The sequence below is a fragment of the Staurois parvus genome, unplaced genomic scaffold, assembly GCF_062004578.1.
Source record: "Staurois parvus isolate SC_StPar_1 unplaced genomic scaffold, SC_StPar_1.0 ptg002140l, whole genome shotgun sequence".
Taxonomy (NCBI): Eukaryota; Metazoa; Chordata; class Amphibia; order Anura; family Ranidae; genus Staurois; species Staurois parvus.
The window spans coordinates 1,110,595-1,138,373 of record NW_028319936.1 but is presented as its reverse complement, the minus strand read 5'-3'; the positions used below and the strand labels follow the sequence as shown (position 1 = coordinate 1,138,373).

The following is a 27,779-nucleotide window of genomic DNA, read 5'->3' as shown; positions in this document are numbered from 1 at the left end:
CCCAACATGTCAAACCTATAAATCTGTTTGCGCCTGTGAAATGGTGACAAATTTCAGTACCCAATATTTCAGAAGGCCCCCCTATAGGTAATCAGTTTAGAGTTACAGAGGAGATCTGGTGCCAGAAGTATTGCTCACTCCGGCATGCACAGAGATCTGGAATGTGTATTGCAATCGTGTTTTTTTGTTTTTAACGTAGGTGCCCCTGACGTGTACATTTACAGCTTGTAAGTGCTTAAGGTGGGGGGGATTTTGTGTTTGGGTGTAACTTTTTTTTTTTTTTCTTATTTTACAATTTTTTCTTTTTTTTTTTTTTTTTTAAATCCATAGGGGAAAGATAGTCCCCTATGGTGTGATTATATATATTTTTTTTTTTGTGATAGGTTCTCTCTGAGACATGGGGATAAAACACGTCGCTTTCCAAGTTAACATAGGGGGTGCCCTGCCCTCCACCTGCCAGCACCCACTATGTTGGTCCTGTGCCCACAGTTGGGCAAGTGGAGCCCTGGATCCATGATGTGGGTGCCGTTACCAGGGGTGTGTGGAAGCAGTTGGGTTGCAGCTCAGCTGCCCGTATTCTTCCACCTGATGGGCAGGAGTCAGCTTATCAGATTTTCACTGTGACTGACATATGGACCTGACAGCGATAGGGTTAAAACAAAAAAAAATCTTAATTGTTACTGTAGAGGGCACAGACTGAATATATGTAGACCTTGGGTATAGGCTGTTCCAGGTGGTTGTGCATTGGCAAAGCTTTTGAGAACAGTGCCCCATAACCCTACCCTGCTCCCGGAGTCTTCAGTTTTGTAGCAAGCAGTGCAGAGTAGCGCAGGATTAGAAGGGACAGTGGCCTTTGTCCTGTATGGTGCTCCAAAATATGGAATTTACAGGTAAATCAAAATTCCCTTTTATCTTAATCGTACAGGACACTGGCAGTAATTTTACTACATTCAGTTCTTCATGTCTTCTACTACAACAATATAAGCATTGCATCCAAACTGGTGTAACCTCAGTGTGACCTTTGAAACCATACCCAGACCCCACACCTTGGGGACAGGCCTGTAATGTTGCTTTGGCCACTGGATCCTGAATGGGTGCTCACCTTGGCACTTCGTGCAATGCGTATAGTTACCCGCAGGGTGAAACCTGAAAAAAAGACTTTGTTCTAGAGCAGGGGTGGGCAACTGTGGCCCTCCAGCTGTTGTAGAACTACAAGTCCCATGAGGCATTGCAAAACTGACATTTACAAGCATGACTCCCAAAGGCAGAGGCATGATGGGACTTCTAGTTCACCAACAGCTGGAGGGCCACAGTTGCCCACCCCTGTTCTAGAGAATAAACTGCTCTACTTCAGATATTATGCTAGGGTCCTGAGAACCCCCTTTCAGATTCTCTATGGGAGTCCTGGACCTCCTGGTCGCCTCCTTTTTTAAGGCTTTTCCATTTGCCCAATTTCATTCCAGACCTCTCCAATAAAACACACAGGCACTCTGAAGTTGGGCCTGTTGGCACAGTTTGTCTAAAATGTTGCCCACCTTTCTTCTGCATTGCTAGATGTCTTAGGATCTATGAATGATCATGCTGAGTCTTGTACTGTACGATTAAGATTAAAGGTATTGGCTAACGTTTGCAGTGTGGGCAGCTGATCTATGCACTGTATGGTGAAGGCATGAAGATGCTTGCCCCCACTTCGCATTCGTGTCACAGGTTACCTGGATGACTCTCTACTGAACTCCTCAGTCACAACAATGTTCAAAAGACAGTTCAGTGCCTTCTAACCTTTTGCCAGGATAACCAACTTTCCAAAATCTGCTGGTCAAGTTCGGACCTGTGTAACATTGCATAATGGTACAGCTACTGCAGTGTTATCCACTAACTTCTGGGTTTCGCTCAAAGTGGCTGCCCTACTGCTTGCAGAACACAGGAGGTTGCTCGTTCAGCATGAGAACACTTTGCATTTCCTTTATGAATTCAAAGCGTTCTCTGATTGGATGAGGTAGAGATTGTAATGTCACCACTGCACCTCTTCATCTCATTCAGTCAGAACACTTTGCATTTATTGAAAAAATGTAAAGCATTCTTTTGAATGGCACCCGTGTCGAGCAGGTAAACTTCTGTGTTCACAAAGCAGCAGGGCAGTCGCTCGGCACAGCACCCGGAAAACTATTGGGGATTACTGTATTGTTGGTGCTTATTACAGCGATTTCGAGCTTCCGGGGGAATTAGCCAAATGTAAAAATATCAGTACCTAGAATGTATAATAATTCATCTTTTGGGTTCCTCTTCAACATTGCCATTTTATTTTAACTGGGCGGAACACTTGTCGCTCTGGGAGGACGTCATATGATGTCCTCCCCAGAACGTGCCCTTTGGGCCACGCTGCAGCGGGATCTGTCACCCACTGTGACCAAAAAACTCGCCATACCTCTTACTAAATACCTTGGACTTGTCTGCTTTCCAAAAAAAGGGGTAATTTTGAGGAATATTTGTACTGTCCTGGTTTCTTGGGCCTCAAGAAATGAGATTGGTCACTCCATCAGGATTGATAGTTTTTTCACATATACCATAGTTTGTGGACTTTTGAAACAAGATAATATGCAAAAATGTGTCAGTAGTGGATTTGTGCTTTTACAAAGTATTGTGATATAAATCTCACATAAGTGCACTAGTCTTGAAAAATTCACATTCGTTGGGTTTATTTTGGAAAATGTATGTATGTTATTGTGCAGCAGAATATAACTGTTATGGCAAGTATTGTCTTTTATCCCTGACAGTTGCCAATGTGGGGATATCTGCCTATAATTCAGATGTTCATATATTTCTCAAGTCTGTATTAAAAAAAAAAAAAAGGCAATACGTTGGACCCTTTTAACCACTTGGGCCAAGTCTGACATTCCTCTCCTACATGTAAAAAAAAATCCTATATTTCTAGAAGAATACTTGGAACCCCCAAACATTTATACATTTTTTAAGCAGAGGCTCCGGAGAATAAAATGGTGGGTGTTGCATATTTTTATGTCACATATTTGCGCAGCAGTTTTTCCACTTTAATGAATTTTAATACACAACACAGTACTCAATTACATATGTAAGATCACTCCAAGGGTCCACTGCCACTTTCCAAAATACATCCGATCAATCCAAAATTGGTAAGATACTCCCCTTTTCCTCAAGGGTAATAGGAAGAGATCAATGGGTATGGGAAGAGATCAATAGGAAACTGTAGATTAGTATCACTAAAATCTTGCCATTATATATCCTATATACTCACATAAATCCCAAGGTATATAAAGAATATTCTCGCCGTTGTACATGGGCAGGTGTAATTACATCACAGGTTCGCTGACCCCGTACAATGCGTGTTTCAACTACAAGTGAATGTCTTCAGAGAACACCCCTGAAGATGGCCACTTGTAGATGAAATGCTTAATGGGTGGGGTCAGCAGCCTGTGATGTAATTGCGCCTTGAGGTGTTAGAAGACCATAGATTGTGTTTTTAGTGACAACACACACACACCATAGGGTATATAAAAGAATCTGTTTTCTTCCTACTGTCCCTGAGGAAAAGCTGAGTATTCTTGGGATTTTTGGATTGATTGGATGTATTTGGAAAGTGGAAGTGGACCCTTAAAGTGATTGCATTAATTGAGAAAAAACAGAAATGTGCTCGTGCTCAGAGAATGACCTCCTGTGTTCACTAAGCAGCAGGGCAGCTGTTCTGCACAGGGCCCAGAAGCTAGCGGCGATCACTGTGATAGCATTGCCTACTGCAGTGATTTACAGCTTCCACAAGGATTGGCCAAGTATGGCATATGCTTACCTGTGTGATTGGCTCACTCTGACGGATACCCTCCATTTGTGGGACCATTCCCCCAAAACCTCTTCACTGGCACAATCGAATCCATATCACAAGCTGACATTAAGTAAACGTTTTTTCTCTAGGATTCCATAGTTCATTTGTAAAGCCCTCCGCTTCTCAAATTGTCATTTGTTGCCTATTCAAAATAGTCTGAGCTGTGATCTTCCTTGCAGCGCAGCCCCAGCTTCCCATCTTATGGTGAGTATAGCAGGTCACTCGCTCGACACCACCTCCATTCAACCAAAACTGTATTTTTAATTAATACAAGATTAGACAAGGTGTAGAGGAGAACAGGAGGATGAATGTCATGCTCTATACATGTAATTAGATGTGTTTGAGTGGAGGAAGTTCCGAGCGATCCACTATACTCACTGAAAGACCAGAATCACCGCAACACGTGGAAGAGAACAGCTCAGACTGTATATGGAATAGACTATCTTTGACCATTTGAGCATACCCAGCAAGCCTTCAGATGTTGCATAACAATCATTGGAGGTAAGCACGCTGGTCCTATCTACCTTTTTAACAACTTCAGCTCTGGATGATTTTACCCCCTTCATGACCGGGGTGTTTTATTTGCTATTCAGCACTGCAGTACTTTACCTGGCATTTACACTGGCATGCAACATTGTACCCACATTAAATTTTTATATTTTTCACACAGATGGCTTTCTTTTGATGGCATTTTATCGCCACTGGGTTTTTACTTTTTATTATATAAATGAAGAAAACTTTTGAAGAAAAAAAATTTCTGTTCTAAAACATATCTATACATTAAATGATTTGTGCGAATGTTTGTGTCCACAATCTATATATACTGCAATTTTATTTATTTATAATACTAATAATGGCGGTAATCAGCAACCTATAGTGGGACTGTGATAGTGTGGCAGGCAATTTGACACGGGGAGGGAACTGACTAAACGACACTGAAGTCTCCAGTGCCATGAATAGTGATCAGTAGTGATACTATACACTTTCACTGTACGAATGACAATGGCTTGGAAGGGTTTAACATCTAGGGGCAATCAGGGTTAACTCTGCGTCTAACCATGTGTAACGTGTGCTACTTTTACTACTAGATGTGATTTGTTTACAAAAAAAAACAAAAAAAAAAAACTGCCATATCGCTGCTCTCCATTCAGAGCCCTGTGTGTTTATCAACGCAGGGCTCTGGCCTGTTATTCGCTGAACTGATCAGGTTGCGGCCTTAAGTCATTGGCTGGGACCTGCTGATCGGCTTGTGCTGTAGCAAATGACATCACAGAAGGGATGGCGGTTATGTGACCTGGAAATGACAGATCACTTACATGCATGTGATCTGGCGCAGTGGTGCTGCTCTGCTGCCGTAAAACTGTGGTAGGTGGTCTGCAAGTGACTAAGAAATCCCTTTTATTGTGGAGTTAGGATTTAAAGCCTTTAAGGTTTTTCAAATTGCTTTGTACTGTAAACATTATCAGAATAATTCTTTTTTTTTTTTTTTTTTTTTTTTAAATAATCCTACCTAAAATAATTGGACTCCGACCTTTTGATCCTGATTGTTGACCATGACCTGGACTCTTGACCTTGACCCTAAGTTTAATCATGACATTGACACCTAGATCAGACCTTGATCTAGCAAATCCCCCCCCCCCCCCATTCTCAATTTTGGGTGCCCACATCCCCAAAGGTGCCAATCCGTAATGGGGAGTGTGGGACCAGTCTTTAAAGCGGAACTTCTCCTTTTGGGTGGAGCTCCGCTTTAAGGAATCTGGCAGGCACACAAATCTGCAGAGAATGGTTGATCATCCAGTTAGAAATTTAGTTCAACTTATAGTTCCTTTTCCTATGAATGGTTTGTGGTTCATTTTCATACTTTTGTGTTTAGGTTTGTTTACTAGTATGAAAAATTACCCTTTTGAATGGCCATGGCAAGGTTGCCTCTCCAGCCTTTAGACATTTGCTAATCAGTGCAGGGCTACAACATAACTTGCCCTGATAACTTGACCCAATTACAGGATTTTAAGACTGCAGCTAGTATGACCTGCATCATAGCAGCTACTGGGGCTCCCCATGAGCAGACCATTGTACAGCTATCTTGGAGGATTAAAGTGTCTATAGCAAAACCATTTAGTTTTGGAGAAAGCAGGGAAGGGGAACACCTGTCTGGTTTTACTTCTGTTTGCAGATACATTGGAGAGATTTTCCCTCACTTCCTATCTTGGGGGGCATTGTATGGTAACACGACAATAAAAGCTGATGGATGTGTTTTTTTTTGTTGTTTTTTTTTTTGTTTGTTTTTTTGTTTTTTTTTTGCTTGTCTGCGAACAACGGTTCCACCACCCTGGAGCCACATATGCTTCATTTCCATTCACAACTTCTGAAATAGGGTGGGCCTGCCATGCATCATCGAGGCTAGGGCCAGCTGTCAGAATATCCGTACAGTCCCTGCAGCTGATTGGTTGGGCTACATGCACACCAGTGAATTGGGCCAGTGCGAACTGTAGCAGCAGGAATTGGATTCCTGGTGCGGCCACGTTCACTTTGACAGATTGCTGGAGACCGCAGCTATTTGGGCTCTCTGCACAGCCAGTAATCACTTCTGATCGCTCCTTGTGTGCGCTCAGCAGAGATCACCGCAGGTAATTGGTGATTGTGTAGACAGCCCCAAATAGCTGCAGCCGCTGGCGACCTTTTATAGTGAATGGGGCTGGCGGCTGCACCTAGCTGCTCAGAGCTGCATCAGGAATCTCGGATTCCTGCTGCTACAGATCGCACTGGCCTAAATAACAGGTGTGAATGTAGTCTTCCAGGCGTTTTGGATGACAATATATGGCCCAGTAATTGACTTTTGTTGAGCCAGCAGGCCACCCACTGTTGAACTTTAGACCAGTTTCTATGATCCACTGTGTATTGCCTGTGTTGCTGTTGGGAGTTTCTTTGAAGTGATTTCTAAAGGCTCACTTTTTATTTTTTAAAAATAACAAACATGTTTATACTTGCCTGCAACAGAGCAGCCACAATTCTCTTCTATGTTCCCTCACTGGCGCTCTGGGCTGCTGTATCCCCCCGCCGAGTGCCCCCAGAGCAAGTAGTTTGCTCTGGGAGCACTCATGCGTGCTCACTCTCGAGCCCTGCTCTGTGTCTCTATAAAGCACACAGAACATGGCTCGACCCCAAAACCCCCAGTTCCCTGCTCATCCTCGCTGAGGAAGGAGAGGGGGGCACTGCGGGGGAAGCTGCTTTTACAACCACTGTAACTTTTTGTCTGGTGAAATGGTTGCCCCCGGGACAAGAATTGAAGAGAATTTTTTTTCTAATGAAGCCCCAGACAGCAGTTCTAATCTAAGTTCCAATCATTACTTACACTAACCATAATTAAAAATGTTTTTTTAGATAGGGATCTGACAGCAGGTTGGTCTGTCATGATTGCTTCAGGTCCTGAATACATTATTACTTTCAGGGATAACCATAGTTATGTGGTGCAACAAGTGAGGTAGACGCAGGGTGCTGTACATGTCCAGGGCAATGGTCCATTCCTATGGCACCCAAATCCTGAACCTCTTTGTGGTAAGCCCACTGGGATTGGCAAAGCGTAAACCTGGGATAGGAGCAGCTATGAGGATAAGGCAAGGCAGGGTTCCCCTAAACATTTACATACCACTTCCCGACTCAACATATTCTTGTTGGTTTATTACCTGGATATGTAGTAGATATTACATCCTTTTTTTCCCAAGACATACCACAGTGCTAAGCAAACAAGCAGCTTTGAAGACACAGGTTATGGGGGTAATCCACACTTTTGAGTGTTCCCATAACTATTGTCTCATTTACTCAGCTTTGTAGGTAACCTTATTATAGCATTTACCTATTCAAAATTATTGGTCTTTTGTTTTATCTCACTACAGGAACTTCCTCTCTGGCTGGTAACAGTATTTATAAGACACCTGACTGCGCTTCCAGTCCCCATTTCTGAGGACAATGAAAGCTGATCACTTGCCATTTCACCTGTTGATTTAAACCTTAGGCATTGCTACAGGAGCTCTGTTAGCGCTTGGGTTATTGCTTTTCCTTCAAACTGGGCATGCTGAAACTCCTTAGTCCACATCCTGATCCTCACTTGACATTCATGGATTTTAGGCATTGGGGAGCACATGGGACATACAGTGGGGATTCTGCTGCCGTTCTTTCAAGTTAATAGCCATTTTCTTGTTCCGGAGCAAGGCCTTACACAGACACCATTCCAGCACCCAAAATGATCTTTTTTTCTGATGATGTTTTTTTTTTTTTCTGCCTCTATTAATGGAGGAGAGAGATGCATTGTATCTCTCTAACTCATGGCATAGAGGAGAAAAAAAGTTTGTAGAGAAAAAAAGATAAATATTAAAAAATAAAAGTACTTAGATCAAGGTTTGATCTAGTTCAGGGTCAAAAGTCAGGATTTAAAAAAAAAAAAAAAATTAGTGTCAATTTCAGTGTGTTTTTTAGGTTAAAAAAAAGACATAAACAAAATGTGCACTAATGTTTCTGGGCTGTACTATGGGTACAAACAACAAATAATATATATACACATATATATTATCGCTGCTATCTTCAAGAGCTGGAGAATTTATTTAGGGTTGTTCTTTGGTAGGTTATGGTAGCAACAAGAAACACACAGTAAAAAAAAAAAAAATTGTTTTCTTCATTTAGCTATTTTGGGCCAGTTTTTTCCTTTTTGATAAAAAAAAATTAGAAGATATCCATTACCATTTACCACCAAATGAAAGCCCAATTTGTCCTGAAAATAACAAGGTATAATTCACCTGGATGTACAAAGTAGTTGTGATTTATATGCACGATTTTACTAACACATGTCAACGTTGCAAAATTGTGCTTAGGCATTTAGATTTGTTTTTCCCTTAGGCGTGAAGGGGTTAAGCAACACGTTCTAGTCTCTAGGTACACCTAGTGCTCATATCCCACGTGTTGTGTTTTTTTTTTCTTTTCTCTGAGCATGGATCTTGCTATTTGGGCCTTTATATAATATGCTAGGTTTCTTCCTCCTAATAATTTGGATATCTTGTACTGTATAGATGTTTGCAGGCCCCAAGTCCTTTTTATTTGGCAGGTTCTGCCCTGTGACCGGCTCTGTTACCCAGACCATGGCAAACTGGACTGGAGAAATCAACAGTGAGTTCTGAATGTCCTTGTAGAAATACAACCCCAATTCCAAAAGCTGGGACACACTGTAAAATCTACATAAAAACTGAATGCAATGAGTTCATGCATAATTGAAAATGGAAAACATATCAAATGTTCAAACTGAAAAAATGTACCATTTTAAGTAAAAAAAAAAAAAAAAAAATTTTTGAAATGAATGGAAGTAACACGTCTTGAAAAAAATAGGGACAGGGCTGTGCTTACAATGGACATTTCCAGAGTGTTAAAAGAAGGGATGCTACACCGAGAACTGAGGAGACTAGTTGCTGGAGTTTTGGAGAACAATGTTGTCCTAGTCTTGCTTGACAGAAGAAGATTCTGACTGCTCTAATTTGCAAAGTATATTTGCCTTTAGTAAATCATTGAAGCCGTTACTGAGGGAAGGGTCTATCTACCCCACTAACCCCAATTGCACTTCCCTATTAAATAGGCCCTGCCACACAGATAAGATCTGTTTGCCCCCTCAGAGTCCCACAAGGTGATGGACCTGCAGTAGATCAGACCCTCCAGCTCTAAGACTACTGGACCTGCTCTATGCCTACCTGCTCATAAACCACCTTCACATTAAAGGGTGAAGAGGCTGGGCACTGCCATTGGGAACATGCACCAAAGCAAACAGTTAAAATGTAAGCAATACTAAAATCACTGTCCCCAGCCAATTTTTTTTTTTTTAAACATTACAAATTGAAAACTCCATTAAATAGCATGCTTGAAATGACCCTGATCATGCTTTTGAAACCTTGCACCTGTGCAAATTATACCTACTACAGCAAAACAGACACAAGGTGTGTTTTAACCACTTGCACTCCTGAGGATTTACCCCCCTTAATGACAAGGCCAATTTTTGCTACTCGGCACTGCACTAATTCAACTGATAATTGCGCGGTCATGCAATGCTGCACCCAAACAAAATTTACATCCTTTTTTCACACAAATAGAGCTTTCTTTCAATGGTATTTGATCACCTGTGCACTTTTTATTTTTCACGCTATAAACAAAAAAAGGCTGACAATTTTGACGAAAAACTATATTTTTTTACTTTCAGCTATAAAAAAATATATAGTAAACTCAAAGTTGGTTATAAATTTAGGCCAAAATGTATTCTGCTACATGTTTTTGTTAAAAAAAAAAAAAAAATCTCAAGTGTATATTGATTGCTTTGTGTGAAGGTTATAGCGTCTACAAACTATGGTATAGATACTGCAATTTACATCATTTTTTTGCTATACAGCGCTGCGCTAGTTTAATGGACAATTGCGCAGTCATGCAATACGGTACATACATTTTATGTCCTTTTTCACACAAATAGAGCTTTCTTTTGGTGGTATTTGATCACCTGTGCACTTTTTATTTTTGGCGCTATAAACAAAAACATTTTTGAACAAATTTTTTTTAAAAAAACATTTTCTCATTTCACTCATAAATATCACAAAAAACTAAAATGTCGGCATAAATTTAGGCCAAAATGTATTCTGCTACATGTTTTTGGTTAAAAAAAATCCCAGTAAGTGTATATTGATTGCTTTGTCTGAAAGTTATAGCGTCTACGAACTATGGTATAGAAAATGGAATTTACACAGCTTTAGCTTTCTGACTGCTCATCAATTTCTTGAGGTGCTAAAATACCAGGATAGTACAAACATCCTCAAATTACCCCTTTTTGGAAACTAGACACCCTAAGCTATCTGCTTAGAGGCATATTGAGTCCATGTAAGATTTATTTTTTCCACAAGTTTCTGGAAAATGACAAAACATTTTTTTTTTTTTTTTTACACAAAGTTGTAATTTAAATGATTTTATTTCTCGCACAAGCCATGGGTATATGTGGAATTACACCCCAAATTACATTCTGCTACTTCTACCGAGTATGGGGATATCACATGTGTGAGACTTTTTGGGAGCCTAGCCACATACAGGAGCCTGAAATCCAATGACGTCTTTGAAAGCCTGAAGGTGCTTAACTTCCTCATTTCACTTCCTCAATACCTATCACAGTTTCAAAGGCCCTGACATGCCAGGATAGCACCAAACCCCTTCAAATGACCCCTTTCTGGAAAGTAGACACCCCAAGGAATTTAAAAAGAGGCATGGTGAGTATTTTGCAGATCTCATTTTTTTTTTTTTTTCTCACAAGGTTTTGAAATATAAAAATGAATTGAAAAAATGTTTTTTTTGTTTTTTTTTTCTTTTTCTTTATTTTCCAAAAACTTGTGGCAACAAATGAGATCTTCAAAATACTTACCATGCTTCTTATCAAATTCCTTGGGGTGTCTGCTTTCCAAAAAGGGGTCATTTGGGGGGGGGGGGGGTTAGGTGCTATCCTGGCATTTCAGGGCCTCCGAAACTGTGATAGGTAGTCTGGAAGTGTAATGAGGCAATAACGTCCTTTAAAAGCCTGAAGGTGCTTAGCGGATTTTGAGGTCCTGTGCTTGGCTAGAGTGCCAAAACGTCTCACATGTGGTACCCCCACACTCGGGAGAAGTAGCAGAATGTGTTTTGGGGAGTAATTCCACATATACCCATGGCATGTGTGAGCAGTAAATAATTTAAGTGACAATTTTGTGAAAAAAAAAATAAATTTTGTAATTTTCCAAAAACTTGTGGTAATAAAGTAAATTCTTCTATTGATTCAACATGCCTCTCAGCAAATAGTTTGGGGTGTCTACTTTCCAAAAAGGGGTCGTTTTGGGGGGTGGGGGCGTTTTTATGCCCAGCATTAGAAGTTTATGCCACACATCACTCACTCTTCTTACCACCTGAAGATCAAGCCTTTTCCGACACTTTTTGTTCACATGAAAAAAATCTGTATTTTTTGCTAGAAAATTAATTTAAACCCCCCAAACATATATATTTTTTTTTAAAGCAGACACCCTAGTGAATAAAATGGTGGGTACTACAATTTTTTATGGCGCATAGTACTCGCGCAGCGATTTTTCAAAAGCAATTTAAAAAAAAAAAAAACTTTTTTTTTACTTTTAATGCACAAAAACACAATATATTTGCCAATTATTTGTTACGATATAAAATATGATGGTATGCCAAGTAAATAGATACCAAACATGATCTGCTGTAAAACTGCACATGCCCCGTGCAATGGCGGCAAACTGCATACATTTTTAATATCCATAGGCAACACGTTAAAAGCCTTTAAAAGCTACCATTTTAGATTTACAGAGGAGGTCTAGAATTACTGCCCTGGATGTGATTCACAGCGATACCTCACATGTATGGTGCAACCGCTGTTTACATACCGGCACAGGGTCAATGCTTGTGCACACAGGTGTGCGTGAATGGGAGGGGCGAGGTTTTTTAAGTCATTTAGATTTTTTTTCAAATTATTTTATTTTTACACTGTACCTTTTTTTTTCTTTTTTTTTTTCTTCTTCTATTTGATCACTTTTAATGCTATCACAGAGAATACAAATATCCCCTATAACTTCAATGGGCATTGTCATATTTTTATTTTTTTTTTTTTGGAGAAATCTGGGGTCTATCAGGCTCTACTGTAGATATCTCCTCTGCCCTTACATTATCTAATGAAACCAAGATCGGTGTGATCAGATGCTTTCCCAGTTTACAAATGGTGCTGTTTATATCCTGCGAAACTGAAGTGAAGAAATGCGCATAGCTTCCAAATTCTTAGACTATAGAGATGGTTGGCACCATTCTGGTCTCCAATCAGCTCTATGGTCAGCTGGCAGAAACACTGGCTGCATTCTCAGGTTCCCCTGATGGCACAGGACAGCCCGAGAAGGCTGTGGAAGGCAGCGGGGGAGGGATCATATCCCCTTGCTTGTGAAAGCAATCTTGCAGCTAATTAGCCACTAGGATTGCTTTTACATGAATGCCGATTGCTGGCTGAAAAAAAACGATACCAGGATGATGCCTGCAGCTGTAGGCATCATCCTGGTATAAACATTCAAAGTCCAGTGATTTACCAGTACATTGCTGGTCCTTGTTGGGTGTACATGCTATGGTTTTTGTTTTTTTTTTGTTTTTTTTTTGTATTCAGCAAGTGCTAACAGAGATCAGGCCTGATTCTGCGAACACTGTGGTTTTGTGTGTAATATATCAAGTGACAGTGACCTACTGACACTGCACTTGCTGGGGGAGAAGGGGGGGTAAGTGTAGGGGCTAAACGCAGGTGCCGGGGCTGATCCCACTAATGCTGCACTTTTGGGGATGCTATATTAATGTGAACACTGGTATAGTGCTGATCTGATCAAAGATATTGATCCGTTCAGACTTTATACTAGCAATGGAGGTTTATTGTGCATGAGCGTGCTCCTGGCAATCAAGGGGTTATATGTGATGACTGGTGTACTGACCGGCAATCTGACGCTATCTGGGAGGGGTGTGAAAACCACGGGAGCGGAAATCGCGTGTGTATATGTATGTATGTGTAATTTTGCGCACCCATTCCGCCCTGTAGCAGTATTTCCGCTATAGGGCGGTCAGGATGCGGTTACAGAAGAGGTTTGTGTTACGTCGCTGTGTTACTTTAACTGACAAATGTGCGGTAATACAACACTGCACCCAAGTTAAATTTACATCCTTTTTTTCCCACAAATTGAGCTTTCTTTCGGTGGTATTTGATTGCCTGTGCATTTTTTTTTTTTTTTTGTTTTTTTTGTTTGTGCTATAAAAAAAAGGCTGACAATTTTGAGAAAAAAAAAAACATTGAGCTTTTTGTTATAAAACATGTCCAGTAAAAAAATGTAATCAAATTTCATCATAAATTTCGGGCAAAATGCATTCTGCGACGTGTCTTTGCTAAAAAAAAAAAAAAAGTTCCAATACGTGTAAATTAATTGGTTTACGTGAAAGTTATAGCGTCTACAAATGGCGGGAAAGATGCTGGGATTTTTTTTTTTTTTTACACTAATGGCGACGATCAGCGATTTATGACCGTGATCAGCGACTTATGGCGAGACTGTGGCGGACGTTTTGAAACTGGGGGGGAACTGACTTGGGGTCACTGACATCCCTAGTGACACCAATACAGTGATCAGTGCAAAAAAATAAAAAAAACACACTGTACTAATAGCACTGGGGAGGAAGAGGTTAACTTTTTTTTAAGGCAATGAGAGGGTTAACTGTGAGGGGAGTGGTTTACTAGGGGCAGGGGTGTGCTTCACAGAACAAGCTGATCCCAAGAGATAAACTCCTCTCTCAGGATCAGTGTGTTAGGAGCTGACATGGAGCAGCGCTGCATTGTAAACAATGCAGCTGTGCTCTGTGTCACTGTTTGCCGGCAATCGCCGGGACACGGCGGGCAATGACCAGCCTGGGCCTGGTGATTAACACCCGCAGCCACGATCGGTAGGGCGAGCGTGCGCCCCCTACCTGTTTTTGCAAAATGACATTTTAAAACGTGATTTTGGTTTTTCTACAGTGGCTGGACGGCAAGCAGTTAAATTGCTGGCAAAATGTAAACAAAGCAGCCAGGGCATACCATTCATCTATACCAGACCCTAAAGGTGGATGTTGGGGGACTCCCGCACAGGAGAAAATGGCATGGGATACCCCTTTTAATACCGGGCCCTCCAGGTCTGGTATGATTTTTTTTTTTTTTTTTTTTTTTTTTTTAAGTGGGACCCTGCCGAAAAAAAGGTAAAACCGCTTTTTGGTCTATACATAACTGCACTTTTTAGGTGCAGGGGTTTACACTTTTTGGGTATGTGGCTTGAGATGATTTGCTAGGTTTATCCTGTAAGAAATGTTCTTTGGCATTCTACATGAATGTGATATAATTGTAGTTGCGATAAGCATAATTTTGTAGTATATACAAGACTCTGGTCATTCATCTAAGAGATATTGATCTGTTCCTCCCACTGTATTCACATACATACACTTGCATTGTTCCTGTCATCCGCCAATTCAGCTTTTGACATTCATTTTTTAAGCGATTACTGATCACTTGAATGTGTGTATTTTTTTTTTCTTTTTAGGCTGGAACAAGATGTAAAGAAGTTAAAAGCAGATTTGCAGGGCAGCAGGCAGATTGAACAGGATCTGCGCAGTCAGATCAGTGTACTCACAAGCACAGAGCGGGGAATTCGAAATGAAATAGGGCAGCTCAGACAGGAGAATGAGTTGCTACAAAACAAGTAAGTCTTCTTTCAGTAAGAAACATTGTAACAGTTTCATATCACCAGATGATTCAATATTTGTCTTCTCACCAGATTGCATAATGCAGTTCAGATGAAACAGAAAGACAAGCAGACGATCAGTCAGCTGGAGAAGAAGCTAAAGGCAGAGCAGGAAGCTCGAGCATTTGTAGAGAAGCAGCTTATGGAGGAGAAGAAGAGAAAGAAATTAGAAGAAGCCACAGCAGCCAGAGCAGTAGCCTTTGCTGCAGCAAACAGGTAGTTTTATATTACCATGTGTAAAAATGAGTGTAAAGGTTACATGTGCTAAGTTTTTTTTGTTTTTGTTTTTTTTTTGTTTTTTTGGGGGGGGGGGGGTGGTTGTTTTTTTTTTGTTTGTTTTTTTTAGGATGTTTGTTTTTGTAAGCTAGGTTTTCTCAAATTCCTGTTACTAAATGCTGTTTGTTACTTTTTCCCACCAGAGGTGAATGCACAGAAACATTAAGAAGTCGAATCAGAGATCTGGAGAGTGAATGTAAAAAGTTGTCAATAGACATGAAAGTTAAAGAAGACCAGATAAGGGATTTGGAACTGAAAGTTCAGGTATTGCACCTTTTCAATGATGCATATGTGGTTGGCCTGTCCTCACCAGTTCAGTCATGGCAGATCACTGTAGAAATGGGAGATTGGAGATGCGTAAATGGGGCAAAGTGAAACAAACCTAATATGCCAGTTAAAAACCAATGATATTACACATGCAACCCATCTTTGACATTGTGTTGACACATTTCCAATTTTTTTTAAATGATCAATAGTACAACTTTGTACTTTACCTGCTTCAAAACTAGGCAATTTTACCCCCTTCCTGCCCAGGCCAAGTTTCAGCTTTCAGTGTTGCACTTTCAATGACAATAGTTCAGTCATGCAACATCGTACACATAAATATTTTTTTTTTTTCATGTAGAGCTTTCTTTTTAGTGATACTTAATCACCACTGAAACTATTTTTGCTAAATAAAAAAAAAACCCTGAAACTTTTGGGAAAAACATGTTGGTTTTTTTTTTTTGTTTTTTTTTTTCTCTGTTTCTGTTATAAAATTTGCAAACTAATTTTTTTTTTTTTTTTTTTATTTTTTTTTTTTAATACGTATTGTCACCAGTCCAGTACTTTAATCACTTGTATGTAAATTTCAGTTTGAGCTGCTGAGCTTTCTAAACGGGCTTTTTGCATCAGAGGAGAAAATAAGCAACTGGAAAATACAATACAAAATCTTAATATTAAACATTTTCATGTTTGCCACACTAAAACCTTTTTTAAAAGTTTTATTAAATCCTGCTAAACAAAATCACTAAACATACACTCTTTAACCATTTGACCTCCGGAATGTTTTACCCCCTTCATGACCAGGCCTTTTTTTGATAATCAGGGCTGTACTACTTTAACTGGCAATTGTTCAGTCATGCAACATTGTACCCTAATGAAATCTGTATCTTTTCTCACATATAGGGCTTTCTTTTGATGGTATTTGGTCACCACTGGGTTTTTGATTTATTATACAGGGTGTCAATAAAGTACATAGGAAATATCACTAAGTATGTGGTTTTTGTTTTGTTTGTTTTTTTCCCCTCCATATGTATTTTGCCTGTGTCCAAACTTTAGGGCTACCCTGTATAAAGAAAAAAGGAGGGAAAAAACAATATTTTCTACTTTTGTTATAAAACATTGCAAAAAAAAAAAAAATCTGATTTCTTCATAAATGTAGGCCAAAATGTATTCTGCTGCATGTCTTTGGGGGGGGGGGGGGAGCCAGATTGCTCTTCTGTCTACAGAGTTCTGTGTGTTTGTAGACCAAATCATTGGCTGAAACCTGCTGATAAACTCAGGCTGTGTCCATTCACAGCACGTGTCAGCAGGTGGTAACATACAAGTTTGTTACCAAGCCTGGCTGTCGGCAGCAAGCAGTTGAATTTATTTTGGAGTGGGGTCCTAATGTTTTTTTTTTTTTTTTAGGACAGACAAAATATTTTTAGAGCACACATATTCTAAGTAAATGTTAAACTTATTCAGTTATGATTTGTGGCACAATTACAAGCCATACCTAGAAAGTACAGAAATGTGATGTAAAAAAAAAACTGACCAAAGTTTAGGAAGCATCAGGCCATAGAAGTTTAGTACATCCTTTCAAGCTTCTATTGTGTATTAGAAAATTAAAGGCAGGATTTTATTTGCTTGCTGAAGAGAACAGAATTCTGTCACAAAATGTTTTATATGTGAGGTTTATTCTGTGACAGCCTAGATGTTTGGGAGCACAGCTAACCACCTCTTGCAGATTGCTGACTGACACAGTAGGAGTTATTTACTAAAACTGGTTTCCATGAAATGTTGCTCCAGATTTTGCATACTCCAATCAGCTTCCAGGTTGTATTGCCAAAGCTTAATTGAGCTAGTTGAAGTTAAGTGGATTGACTACTGTGCAAAGCTGCACCAGATTCTGAGCAAATCTCCCCCATTGTTTACATTCTGTCCTTACTTTTACATTTTCACTACTTTCAATTTATTAGATTTTATTCTGGGATCTGATAGGAAGACATTCCTTTCCAGTATAACTGGAGCAGCATTAAAGATTGTGTTCCCCAGACATTTAAATGTTTTGGGTTTTTTTTCTTTATGTCCATAAATGTATCTGGTCAATTTGTTGATTTTGTTTTTCAGGAGCTACGAAAGTACAAAGAAAATGAAAAGGATACAGAGGTGTTAATGTCTGCACTTTCGGCCATGCAGGATAAAACACAGCACTTAGAAAATAGCCTCAGTGCAGAAACAAGAATCAAGTTGGATTTGTTCTCTGCACTAGGTGATGCAAAGAGACAGCTGGAGATTGCCCAAGGTACGGTCCCTTACTACAAGTTTACTCTGTTGCTTCATGTGACTAACTAGCTGCTTTCTCTGTGACAAGATGAAAAAACGCTATATATCCCTTTACTCTGAGATAGCATAATGCTTACGGTGTGTAGCCTGTGGCATTCTTAGGCCTCATTCTTTTAGCCAAATCAGTTTATTCTGGCAATTGAAACTAATGATCGCTCAAGTGCTAAACACTCCTAGCGTTTGTGCATCAAGCATTTTTATTCTCAAACGCTCCTCTACTGAATGTGCAAGCGATGGGTTTTTTCAGCCTCTAAACACTCTACTTCCGGTATGCCTGTAAATGCTTATGTATGCATTGCCTAATAGGCTTACAGAGGGGCAATTTAGAGGCTGGAAAAAAAAAGTCAAACACCCAAAAGTGGTTTCTTTATCGTACATTACGGGACACAGAGCAGGCCATAATATTGACTGTGTGGGTTATATGCCAACCTATAGGTGTATGGGTACTGGCTGACCAATCAAGCAGGAAGTCTTCCCCCCCATATAACCCCTCCTACACAGGAAGGGCTCAGTTTTTTTTCGCCAGTGTCTATAAGGTGGATGTTCACTGAACATGTGCTGCATATGCTCTTTGAAGCATACTGGGAGGTCTGGAACAATTCTACTGAGAGTCAAGGGCCTCAATCGGATCCATTCGAAAAGCTGTTGTCCAATGAGGCTCGGGTACCATTCATTTTGGTTAAGGAGAAGAATCCTTGGGGTTTTGCCTGTAACGCAGCTTTATGGCACTGGACCCTGCGTTTTCAAACCCTGTGCAGTTTGATCCTTGAAGATATTTAGGACAAGGCCCACTGTGATGGTGGAAGGTTGGTCCTTGACGAAAAGTACAGGGGGCTGTGGTGGGACGGGTAAGTGTTAGATATATAGCTGTGGAGTGCCATGCTAGTTCATTGAATCTTCCTGTCAGTATATCTGCTTGCTGTACATCTTGTATGGACAAGCAGATATATGGACAGATCTGCAGGAGACCTGAATGAAACCAACGATCTGCTGATCGCTGGTGCAATGCTTTCCAGGCTTCTGCTGCTGCAAAAAATAAATGCACATTTTTTTAACCTGCAAAAAAATGTGCATTTATTATTTTTTTATCAATAAGTGAACTTCTCCTTTTAAGCATCAGTGTTTTTGGAGGTCCGGCACACATTTATGCTTTTGTAAATGGTGAATGTGGCTTCAGGGTAAATCCTGTTAAATCTCACTCCTGTGAATTGCCTGGTAAAAAAATCATAACTATACCCAAATAATGTGAATCATTTTTTTATACATTAACTACTTCAGCTCCAGCGACGCACCCATCATCCTGGTACTGGTATTTGTGCAGATGCTTGGCTTGCTTGTAATGGCAATCGGAACGGCTAACTAGAAAAAAAACGAAAAATGTGTCAAAATAATTAAATCTCAAAAAAAAGTTTAAAGTGCCCTAGTCCCCAGACACTCGTTGGACCCGCACACATGGTAACTGCTTCTTCATACACTTGAGGTATCTCTGCAAACGTCAGATAATGGGCAGTAATTCTAACAGCAGACCCCCTCTGTAAATCTAAAGTGGTAGCTTGTAAAGGCTTTTAAAGCGTCACCTATGGATAGTAAAATTTACAGCATTGGTCACCGTTGCATGGGCGCGAGCAATTTTTAAAGCAGGACATGTTTGGGTGTCGATTTACTCAGCATAACATTTATATTTTACAAAAAAGGGTTCTGTATCGCGTGTGTTTTTTTTTTTTCTCCTCCCCCTATTAACCCCCCCCAAAAAAAAATACTGCATCTAAGAAAAACACTGCACAAATATCGTGTGACATAAATTGCAAAACACACCAATTTATTCTCTAGGGACTCTGCTTTAAAATGTATGGCGTTCGAAATAATTTTGTAGCAAAAAACTGAGTGTTACATGTAACCGGCTTGGTCTGGAAGTGGTTAAAGACCGCTTTATAAATTGTTGCACCTCCTAGAAAATCCTCAGTTTGAGCGGGTCTGTGACTTCTGTTATGTGAAAGATACGAAAGCAAAAAGTATTTCTAAAAGCGTTTTTCTAATATTTTTTTATTTTCTTTGCCTCCACAGGTCAGATACTTCAGAAAGATCAAGAAATCAAAGACCTCAAACAGAAGATTGCAGAAGTAATGGCTGTAATGCCCAGCATTGCTTACACTGCAGGGACAAGTACCCTAAGCCCCGTTTCCCCACACTATTCTTCCAAGTTTGTGGAAACTAGCTCATCTGGGCTGGACCCTAATGCATCAGTTTACCAGCCTCTCAAGAAATGAATGCCAGCTGCCATCAATCCACTCAATCCCCCATGAGTTTTGTCTGATTGGAGTCAACATGCAAAAGCATCTGTTGCAATTAAAGATGGAATTGTATTACAAGAACTGCATTTGTTGTACCTTAAACTGAAAAAAAAAAAAAAAAAACAAAGCTGATAACATCATGTTGTGATAGGATGAGAGCAGTGTTTTTTTCTTTTTTTTTTTTTTTTTTCATTTTTGTTTTTTTAATAAACCTCACAGAATTTTGCAGTTCATCATATAGTGGCTACACGTGATTCACATGAGTTTTATTCATTATCATATTTTTATTATACATCTGTGTTTGCAGTCATTTTGGTTACCTAAGGAATTGATAAACCACATCAAACATACCTGAGGGAATATTTTCTCGTTTTTGGAGAATATGAAGCGCTTTAATGAAAACTAGTTAAACACATGATGCTTAATTTTTTCCTTTGTTATTTAAGGTATTTTTTTGTTTCCCTCTCCACCCTCTAAAAATATCAGTATCTGAGTTCTGCTTCCACCAGGAGTAAGAGAGAGAGAGGGTGCTGCTGCACAAACATGGCTTAACTATTTCTATTCCTGGTCCTTTGGCTGACAGCAGCAAAGCCACCCTGATCACATTTAAGTGTTTCTTTTTTTTCTGCATTTCCACATACGGGAGAACATCCAATCTAACACATTCTATGCATTGTGGTACCATGGACACACCCCTTAGTGTTGCGGTTTAGTGCATTCAGAAAATGTACAGCTGCACTATGGGAAACTGATTTTCTGTAGCCAAAGCTGAAGCACTGAGGAAAACAAGGTGTCATATCTGAGCCTCAGATTTCTGGCCCAGTGTAATCAATAGGCCAGAGCTTGCCAAAAATGTCATTGGTGTAGTGGTGTTCATGCTAAACATACTATTGAAGATCTACTGCTTCTTCAAAAGGTAGTTTGTGTGCATTTAGCCCCCTTTGGAAGGTCTGGCATGTTTTACCTGCAGTGCAGAAATATGAACAAAATCTCTTTTGGTGCTTCATATCTCTGCAACAAAGCAGCTTAAAAATGGTTGGTAAATTTGCTGATCACTAATTCAACTCATTCCTCCAAAACCACACTCCTTTCCAGAACTGTCATATCAGGCACAAAAGCTGTCTCGACATAAGAGGAAAGTATGTGAATTGTAAACCTGCTGCCACAAGATGGGAATGCTATATGCATGTGCCTGATTTCAGTCTAAGAAATATAATCCTTCCTCTTATGTCCTCGTCACATTCATAATTTTGTGGTTTTTATTCCTAAAAGCTGTAATCAAAACAGAGGGCAAACTGCATGCCTTTCTTTTATTGGTTGCCAATGGAAACATCTTCATTTTACCTCCTCCAATCTCTGCCTTTTATTTAATGTATACTACAGTGAATCATCCCTTTCATTCATTTTTTTTTTCCCCCTCTCCAAACAATGAAAGGTTTATTAGAAATATTCTTTCATCGAATGTAAATTTTAAAATCATCCTCATAATGTGCCCACCTTTTTTATCATTTTATTCTTATGAGGAAAATGACTTCTGTTGGTGTCCTTTTTTTGTAGAGCTCTTCCTGTACAACCAAAAACAAATGATTGTTTACTAACTACACTCTCAGTTAATACTATGCAATGATCAGTAACATTCCCAGGTCAATGTATATGGGGGGGGGGGGGGAGGAAATAAGGAAGATTTTCCATGTAAGGTTATGGGGAAAAAAAAAAAAAAGTCTTTGCTAAAGGAGAGTACATTTGTTATGCCAGTTAGCTCATTGCATCCCCTTTTTTTTTTTTTTTTTTCTGGGAGTAAAAAGAAAAAAAAATAAATTACACGGCATACAAGTAATGTTAGAAAATGCAAAACTAAAGGGCAAGTCCACCCAATGTGTGGACATTTCATTATTCAGTAAAAACTTTTTTTTTTTCCTTTCCCCTGGGACTCTACACAGAGATCAACCAAGTGCTATTTCAGCACTGCCTGTTCCTATTTTAGTTTTTGACTTTATCTGATAGTCAAGCATCATACTCATTCAATCCTGTGGCGAATTCACTGGACAGGGCTTGAAGTGCCCGGCGTATTAGAAATAAAATGAGTCTGTGGTGCAAAAGTGCTCTAAATGTTTGCTCATGTCAATGCATCATAGGAGGTAAGCAGTATGTTTGGAGGGCTTTTACTAGATGACAACTACAATTCTTATAACTGATATAGGACAAAAATATTTGTTTCCGAAATAGATCGTAAATCGGGGGTCAGTAACCCATTCATTGTGATCTACCAGTAGATTTTGACCTGGTGACTGGTAGATTGTGCCCTTGGCTTGTCAACCTGCCCTCTGTAGAACCTCAAACACAGTGGAGCCCTTATGAGAAGCTTTTTTTTTTTTTTTTTTTCTTTCCTTCTCTTCTTTTACTTGGAGGTTGGCCATGTAGAGAGCCATTGACCACATCAGCCGATACCGCTTCTGTAGTGATATCAATTGCACTCGGCCTCTCTCCCTGCTTAGTAGGACCAGAACAGCAGCAACTCCTGCAAGAGACTTTGTTCTGATGGACAGTGGACTCCTTTCCTGTATTATCTTGTTCAGGTCCATGTGAAGCCCACAAACAGAGCAAGCCACTATTTTAGGGGGCTCAGGACAATAAAGACCCCCCAACAGGTGAGCTGTGTTTGTCGTCGTCCCCCCCCCCCCCCCCCCCCACACCTCCTTTAGCTGCAGTGGCCATTGGTGTACACATGCCGTGGCTGCAGTGGGAAATGTATGCCCTGTGATGTTTGGCGGGTGTAGTGCTTGCCAAGCAAGACACATTCAAGTGAACAGGACCACTCTGTAAATGCCCTGCAACCCTGTGCAGTACAGCAACCAATGTGTTACAGCAGGTGGTGAGGAGGTGTTGCATTGCCTCCTCACCACCTGCTTGAACATGCTGTAACTGCATACATTGACAATGGTTGTTCAGTGCTTGCAGAGTAGCCCCATTCACTTGAATGTGTCATGATTGGTGAGTGGTAGCTCCTCTCAAAAGCAACGGGGTATAAATCCTGCTGTCTCTGCAGCTAAAGGGGGTAGGGATTGGGGGTGTTGGGTAAATCCACAATTCAAATGCATGGCTTGAACCCCCCCCACCGCACCCTAAGGGTGCCATCATGCAGTGCAACTAAGGACTCATTCACAAGTGCAACAGGCACAGCTACTCCTATCTGAAAAGCTATTTGTGTTTGACAGGTGGTAAAATGTGTCATTGCCATGCAATACACACAATCGCTGTGTGAGAGAACAGCAATTCGGATTAAATCGGGCACCGAGGAGGTGACGGGCAACACTGTCTGGTGATCTTTGACTCCTATGTTGTTCAAATAGATCTCCACCTCGAAGGTTGCCTACCCCTGCCATAGATATACAAAGCTCAAAGTACCTGGACTTTAAATGCTGGTGTGAATGGGTCTTTTATGTCTAGAAAAGTCCAGCATACAGAGATACCAAAAAAGTCATTTTAAACGGCGTGACAAAGGTTCAGGTTACCATATTAGAAAACCTAATTTGTGTATTGTATTCTTAAAAAGATTACATGAGCTTTGGTCTCTGGAATATCTTGAGTGTCTGAATTATCTTTGCCAAGTTTCTCCATTTTACAACCAATTTTTTTTTTTTTTTTTTTTGACACTGTCACAGCTTTTTGATAAAAAGCAAGCATGGACATTTTCCCCCAATATGCTGGTAAGTGTGGTGAAGAATGGGTGCTAATTGGTAAATGCAGTTATTTTTTCTTTGTGATAAATTTCAATAAAAACATGTTTTGTTGGCTCTAGTCCCTTTCCATACGAATATGTTGTACCCCAGAGACACCAGCTGGATACATGCCTTTTATTAAGATGAAGAGAAATGAGTAGTATGCAGTAACTCAAAGTACCATGTTGGGAATAGGTTCATAAAGCTGAAAGGTCACATTTGTTTGCCATGCTGCCGCCCTGTTTCCTCTCCATAACAGGGTTTTAAATAAGCCTGAGAATCCATTGAATGATCAGGTACTGAATTTAAATGTTTAAATTGTTCATTTATGCTTTAAGCACTCTATTACAAACTTTTTTGTTACAGTAATAGACTGATGAAAGTTTAGAAAATGGTTTTGGAATTCTAAGAATGCCTACAATGGACCAAATCTCTTATTACTGTGGGTATAGTCTTTGTGTAAAGGAACGAGATTGTGGTGGTTTTGATTGTTAGTTGAACTGTGAAGTATTTCTTACTATTGGTGTTTCTAGTGGAATGGGTCTCGTTCAGTGCCTTGAGAATAGACTGTTAATGGTGCAATGGTTAGCTCTTGGGATTTACTTTTCTTCCTTCATTTTGAGGACCTTTTACAAAAATATTCTACTTTGTACTCACTGAAAGCTACAGTGAAAAAAGGTCCTACCGGAAAGTTGATGTCAGACAAACTCTTTTTGGAATTGTGCTAGCAGTAAAACTAGGCTGAAAAAATATTCCCTTTCTTACATTTATACCTTTTCAGATTTGTGATGCAGTGCCAATAAACCTAGTACAATGATTGCCCAATCCAGTAGATTTTGGCTAATTTTTTTTTTCCTCTGCCAATAATAATTTTTGCTGCTGGTTTTGGGTAAGACTTGAAATTGTGACATCTTTCCAAGGCATTAGTTTTAGTGCTTGGAGTGTCACCTATTGGTCCCCTTATCTTTTTTTTCTTTTTAGAGGGTCACTCCACTTTCATGGGAAGAAAAAAAAGCAAATAAAAAAAGAATAGTGTATACAATTGCAACACAGATCAAATTGTAATTGAATGTGGTTAAAAATAAATGACCATTCCCTTTCAATGCAGAGCTGTAATATTCTATAAAATGTAATACAATATGGCAGTCTGGAGGCATTTTGTACACAGAAGATGTACAGAACACTGCCCAGAAATGTCATGTCCTGCTTGTGTGATTGGCTTACTGATTTTCCCAGAGGTCTGCACTAAGATAGAAGTCAGAATTTGGGAATCCCCTGCAAGAAATATATCCTTGCTGATGAGATACTCACAAAGGCAAAACACGTCTAAGGCTTGGTTCACACGATGTGGGCTGGTGGTGGGTGCTGAAATCTCTTCTGTTCCTACACCCGTAACCACATTGTGCTGCTCTAGAGATGCACAGGGTTGCCATTCATTCTGAATGGAACCCCATGGATCTCAGCCTGTGGGTGTGGGAACCAAAGGGAAATTGCATGGTGAAAAAGACCATGCGGTTTCCTTGTGGCTGCTTATTTAGAAAGGTGTGATAAATGCGGGCACAGCAGCTTTTTCAAATGAATGAGCTGCCATGCTTGTGCAAACACAGGCGTAAAGGGATGCAGACCTTGTCAATTGTCTCATTACAGCCCTGTAGGTGCGGTAGCTGATTGATTGTTGATTATTAAATCACTTCCATACAGGTTCACTCTGCACGTGGACACAGACAAACATCTATTTCTTCAGAATAACAAAAGGTAGGATTCTGCAACAAATTTGTTAAAATTCTTGCAGTCAGTGTACATGGATCACTCAAAGGGGAATGTGCTTCTTTTTTCTTTTCCCCTCAAAAGTGGAGTTACTCTTTAACATACATGCCAGTGTTATCAAAACTTGCATGTTAATCTTCAAAGTGTAGCAGCAGTAACTGTAGTCAGAATGTTCAACCACCACCTAACATGTAGCTGGCTTCATGATCATGAGGCATGCTCCTATTTCACTTCCACCTTTTCAAGGTTGGAGCAATTGCTTCTTGCACATGCAAGATCTAGTGGTGTTTGCCCTAGTTTTAGGCGAAATAATGTTTTATCATTTTGACTTTTTTTTTTTTTTTTTTTAACTCAAGAGGGACCTAAAGCACTATGCAAAAAAAAGTGCTTGTCTGACTTCACCCTTTCACCACCACAGACAGATTTTACAGCTGGTCTCCTTTTGAAGCAATTATATTGAATTGTGGAAAATGTAAATTTAGCTCTACGTAGTATTTTTCGTTTCTGTTGGTCTCCAAACCTGGTCATGAAAGTTGGTTTCTTACAATGAATCATCGTTATGTCTTTTATTTTTTGGAAATAATTATTTGGTTTGGCTAAATATCACTACAACAGGCTCAGTTACCAAATATATAGAAAAGATCCAGAGTTTAAAGATTTTAGACCAACAGTTGTGCCAAGGATTTATCGGACTTGAAAGAAGAAACTTCACTGGAACACATTACATTATTTCTCACTCTTACTCTAATCCTAGAAAAAGTACAATAATGGTCTCAAAATCTAATATACAAATTACATTTTTTTAGGATCAGTGTTTTGAAATGAAGCAAAGACTTCTGTACTGTCATGGGGGTCCTCAATAAAACATAAAGTAGAAAAAGCAAATCCGTGCAATAGAAGTATTATTATTTTCTTTCTGTTTGGATTAAACCTCTAGTTTTTAGCAAGATGTGTATTTGCCATCATTTTTGCATTTTATACCATCTTGTATTGCTGTCACCATTAAAGTGTTACACAGATGTCTCATAGTTTTTCCCAGCTTTGTAAAAAAAACATGGAAAATCATTGACTTTTGTGTTTAAAAGTTCCCCAACATTTTTTTTCTCTTGCTGCCTGAGAGGCAAATTTTGTTAATCACCCAGTCTTGGCTGCAATTCATTTTTTTTTCTGTGGGGTTTACAATTAATAAACATTTTCTTGCAGATATGATGCTTTTTGTTGTTTTGTTATATATGCATGTATCTACTCTGTTGCCTTCACATTTTTACAATACATTTTAAAGGTACACACCAGTCAAAACTCAGAATTAAACATTGAGATGCATACAAGCTTCTTATTCTACGTAATCAACACTTTGTTTTTCAGTCACGTATTGCTGTACTGCACTAATTCACCCCAGTACCTTTTTGTCCATAACCTCAGAACTTAAAGGATAAGTTCACCTTTGTACCATGTTCCACCCATATTTAGGGTTGACTTGTAACATGTTCCAGCTCCTGCCGTCTCTCCCCTTTATCCTTCTCTGTCCTTGTGCAAAGGGCGGGGGTTCTTCTTCCCAGAACCGTGGTCACAATTCAAATACAGTGCAGCTGTGTGGCGCTCTGACCCAACAGCTACATCATTCATCCAGAGTTCTGTGAATGAATGAACTACAAGTACCATCGGCCAGTCCTTGTGTCAAATGGCAGGGGCTCTTCCCAGATCCGTGGTCACAATTCAAATACAGTGCAGCTGTGTGGCGCTCTGACCCAACAGCTACATCATTCATCCAGAGTTCTGTGAATAAATGAACTACAAGTACCATCGGCCAGTCCTTGTGTCAAAGGGCGGGGGCTCTTCTTCCCAGACCCGTGGTCACAATTCAAATACAGTGCAGCTGTGTGGGGCTCTGACCCAACAGCTACATCATTCATCCAGAGTTCTGTGAATGAATGAACTACAAGTC

At 39.8% G+C, this 27,779-nt stretch overlaps 1 protein-coding gene across 1 annotated transcript in view; it reads left to right on the top strand.

Annotated features, from left to right (window-relative positions):
• The window catches only part of MACO1 (macoilin 1), an 82,802-nt gene extending 55,764 nt beyond the window's left edge, over positions 1–27,038 (top strand). Inside the window, exons 7-11 of the mRNA XM_089665168.1 lie at positions 14,992–15,150; positions 15,226–15,408; positions 15,612–15,732; positions 17,842–18,016; positions 20,122–27,038. Of these exons, the coding sequence (XP_089521294.1) occupies positions 14,992–15,150; positions 15,226–15,408; positions 15,612–15,732; positions 17,842–18,016; positions 20,122–20,324 (841 nt within the window). The 3' untranslated portion in view covers positions 20,325–27,038. The remainder of the gene's footprint in view (positions 1–14,991; positions 15,151–15,225; positions 15,409–15,611; positions 15,733–17,841; positions 18,017–20,121) is intronic.
• Positions 27,039–27,779: the final 741 nt, after the last annotated feature.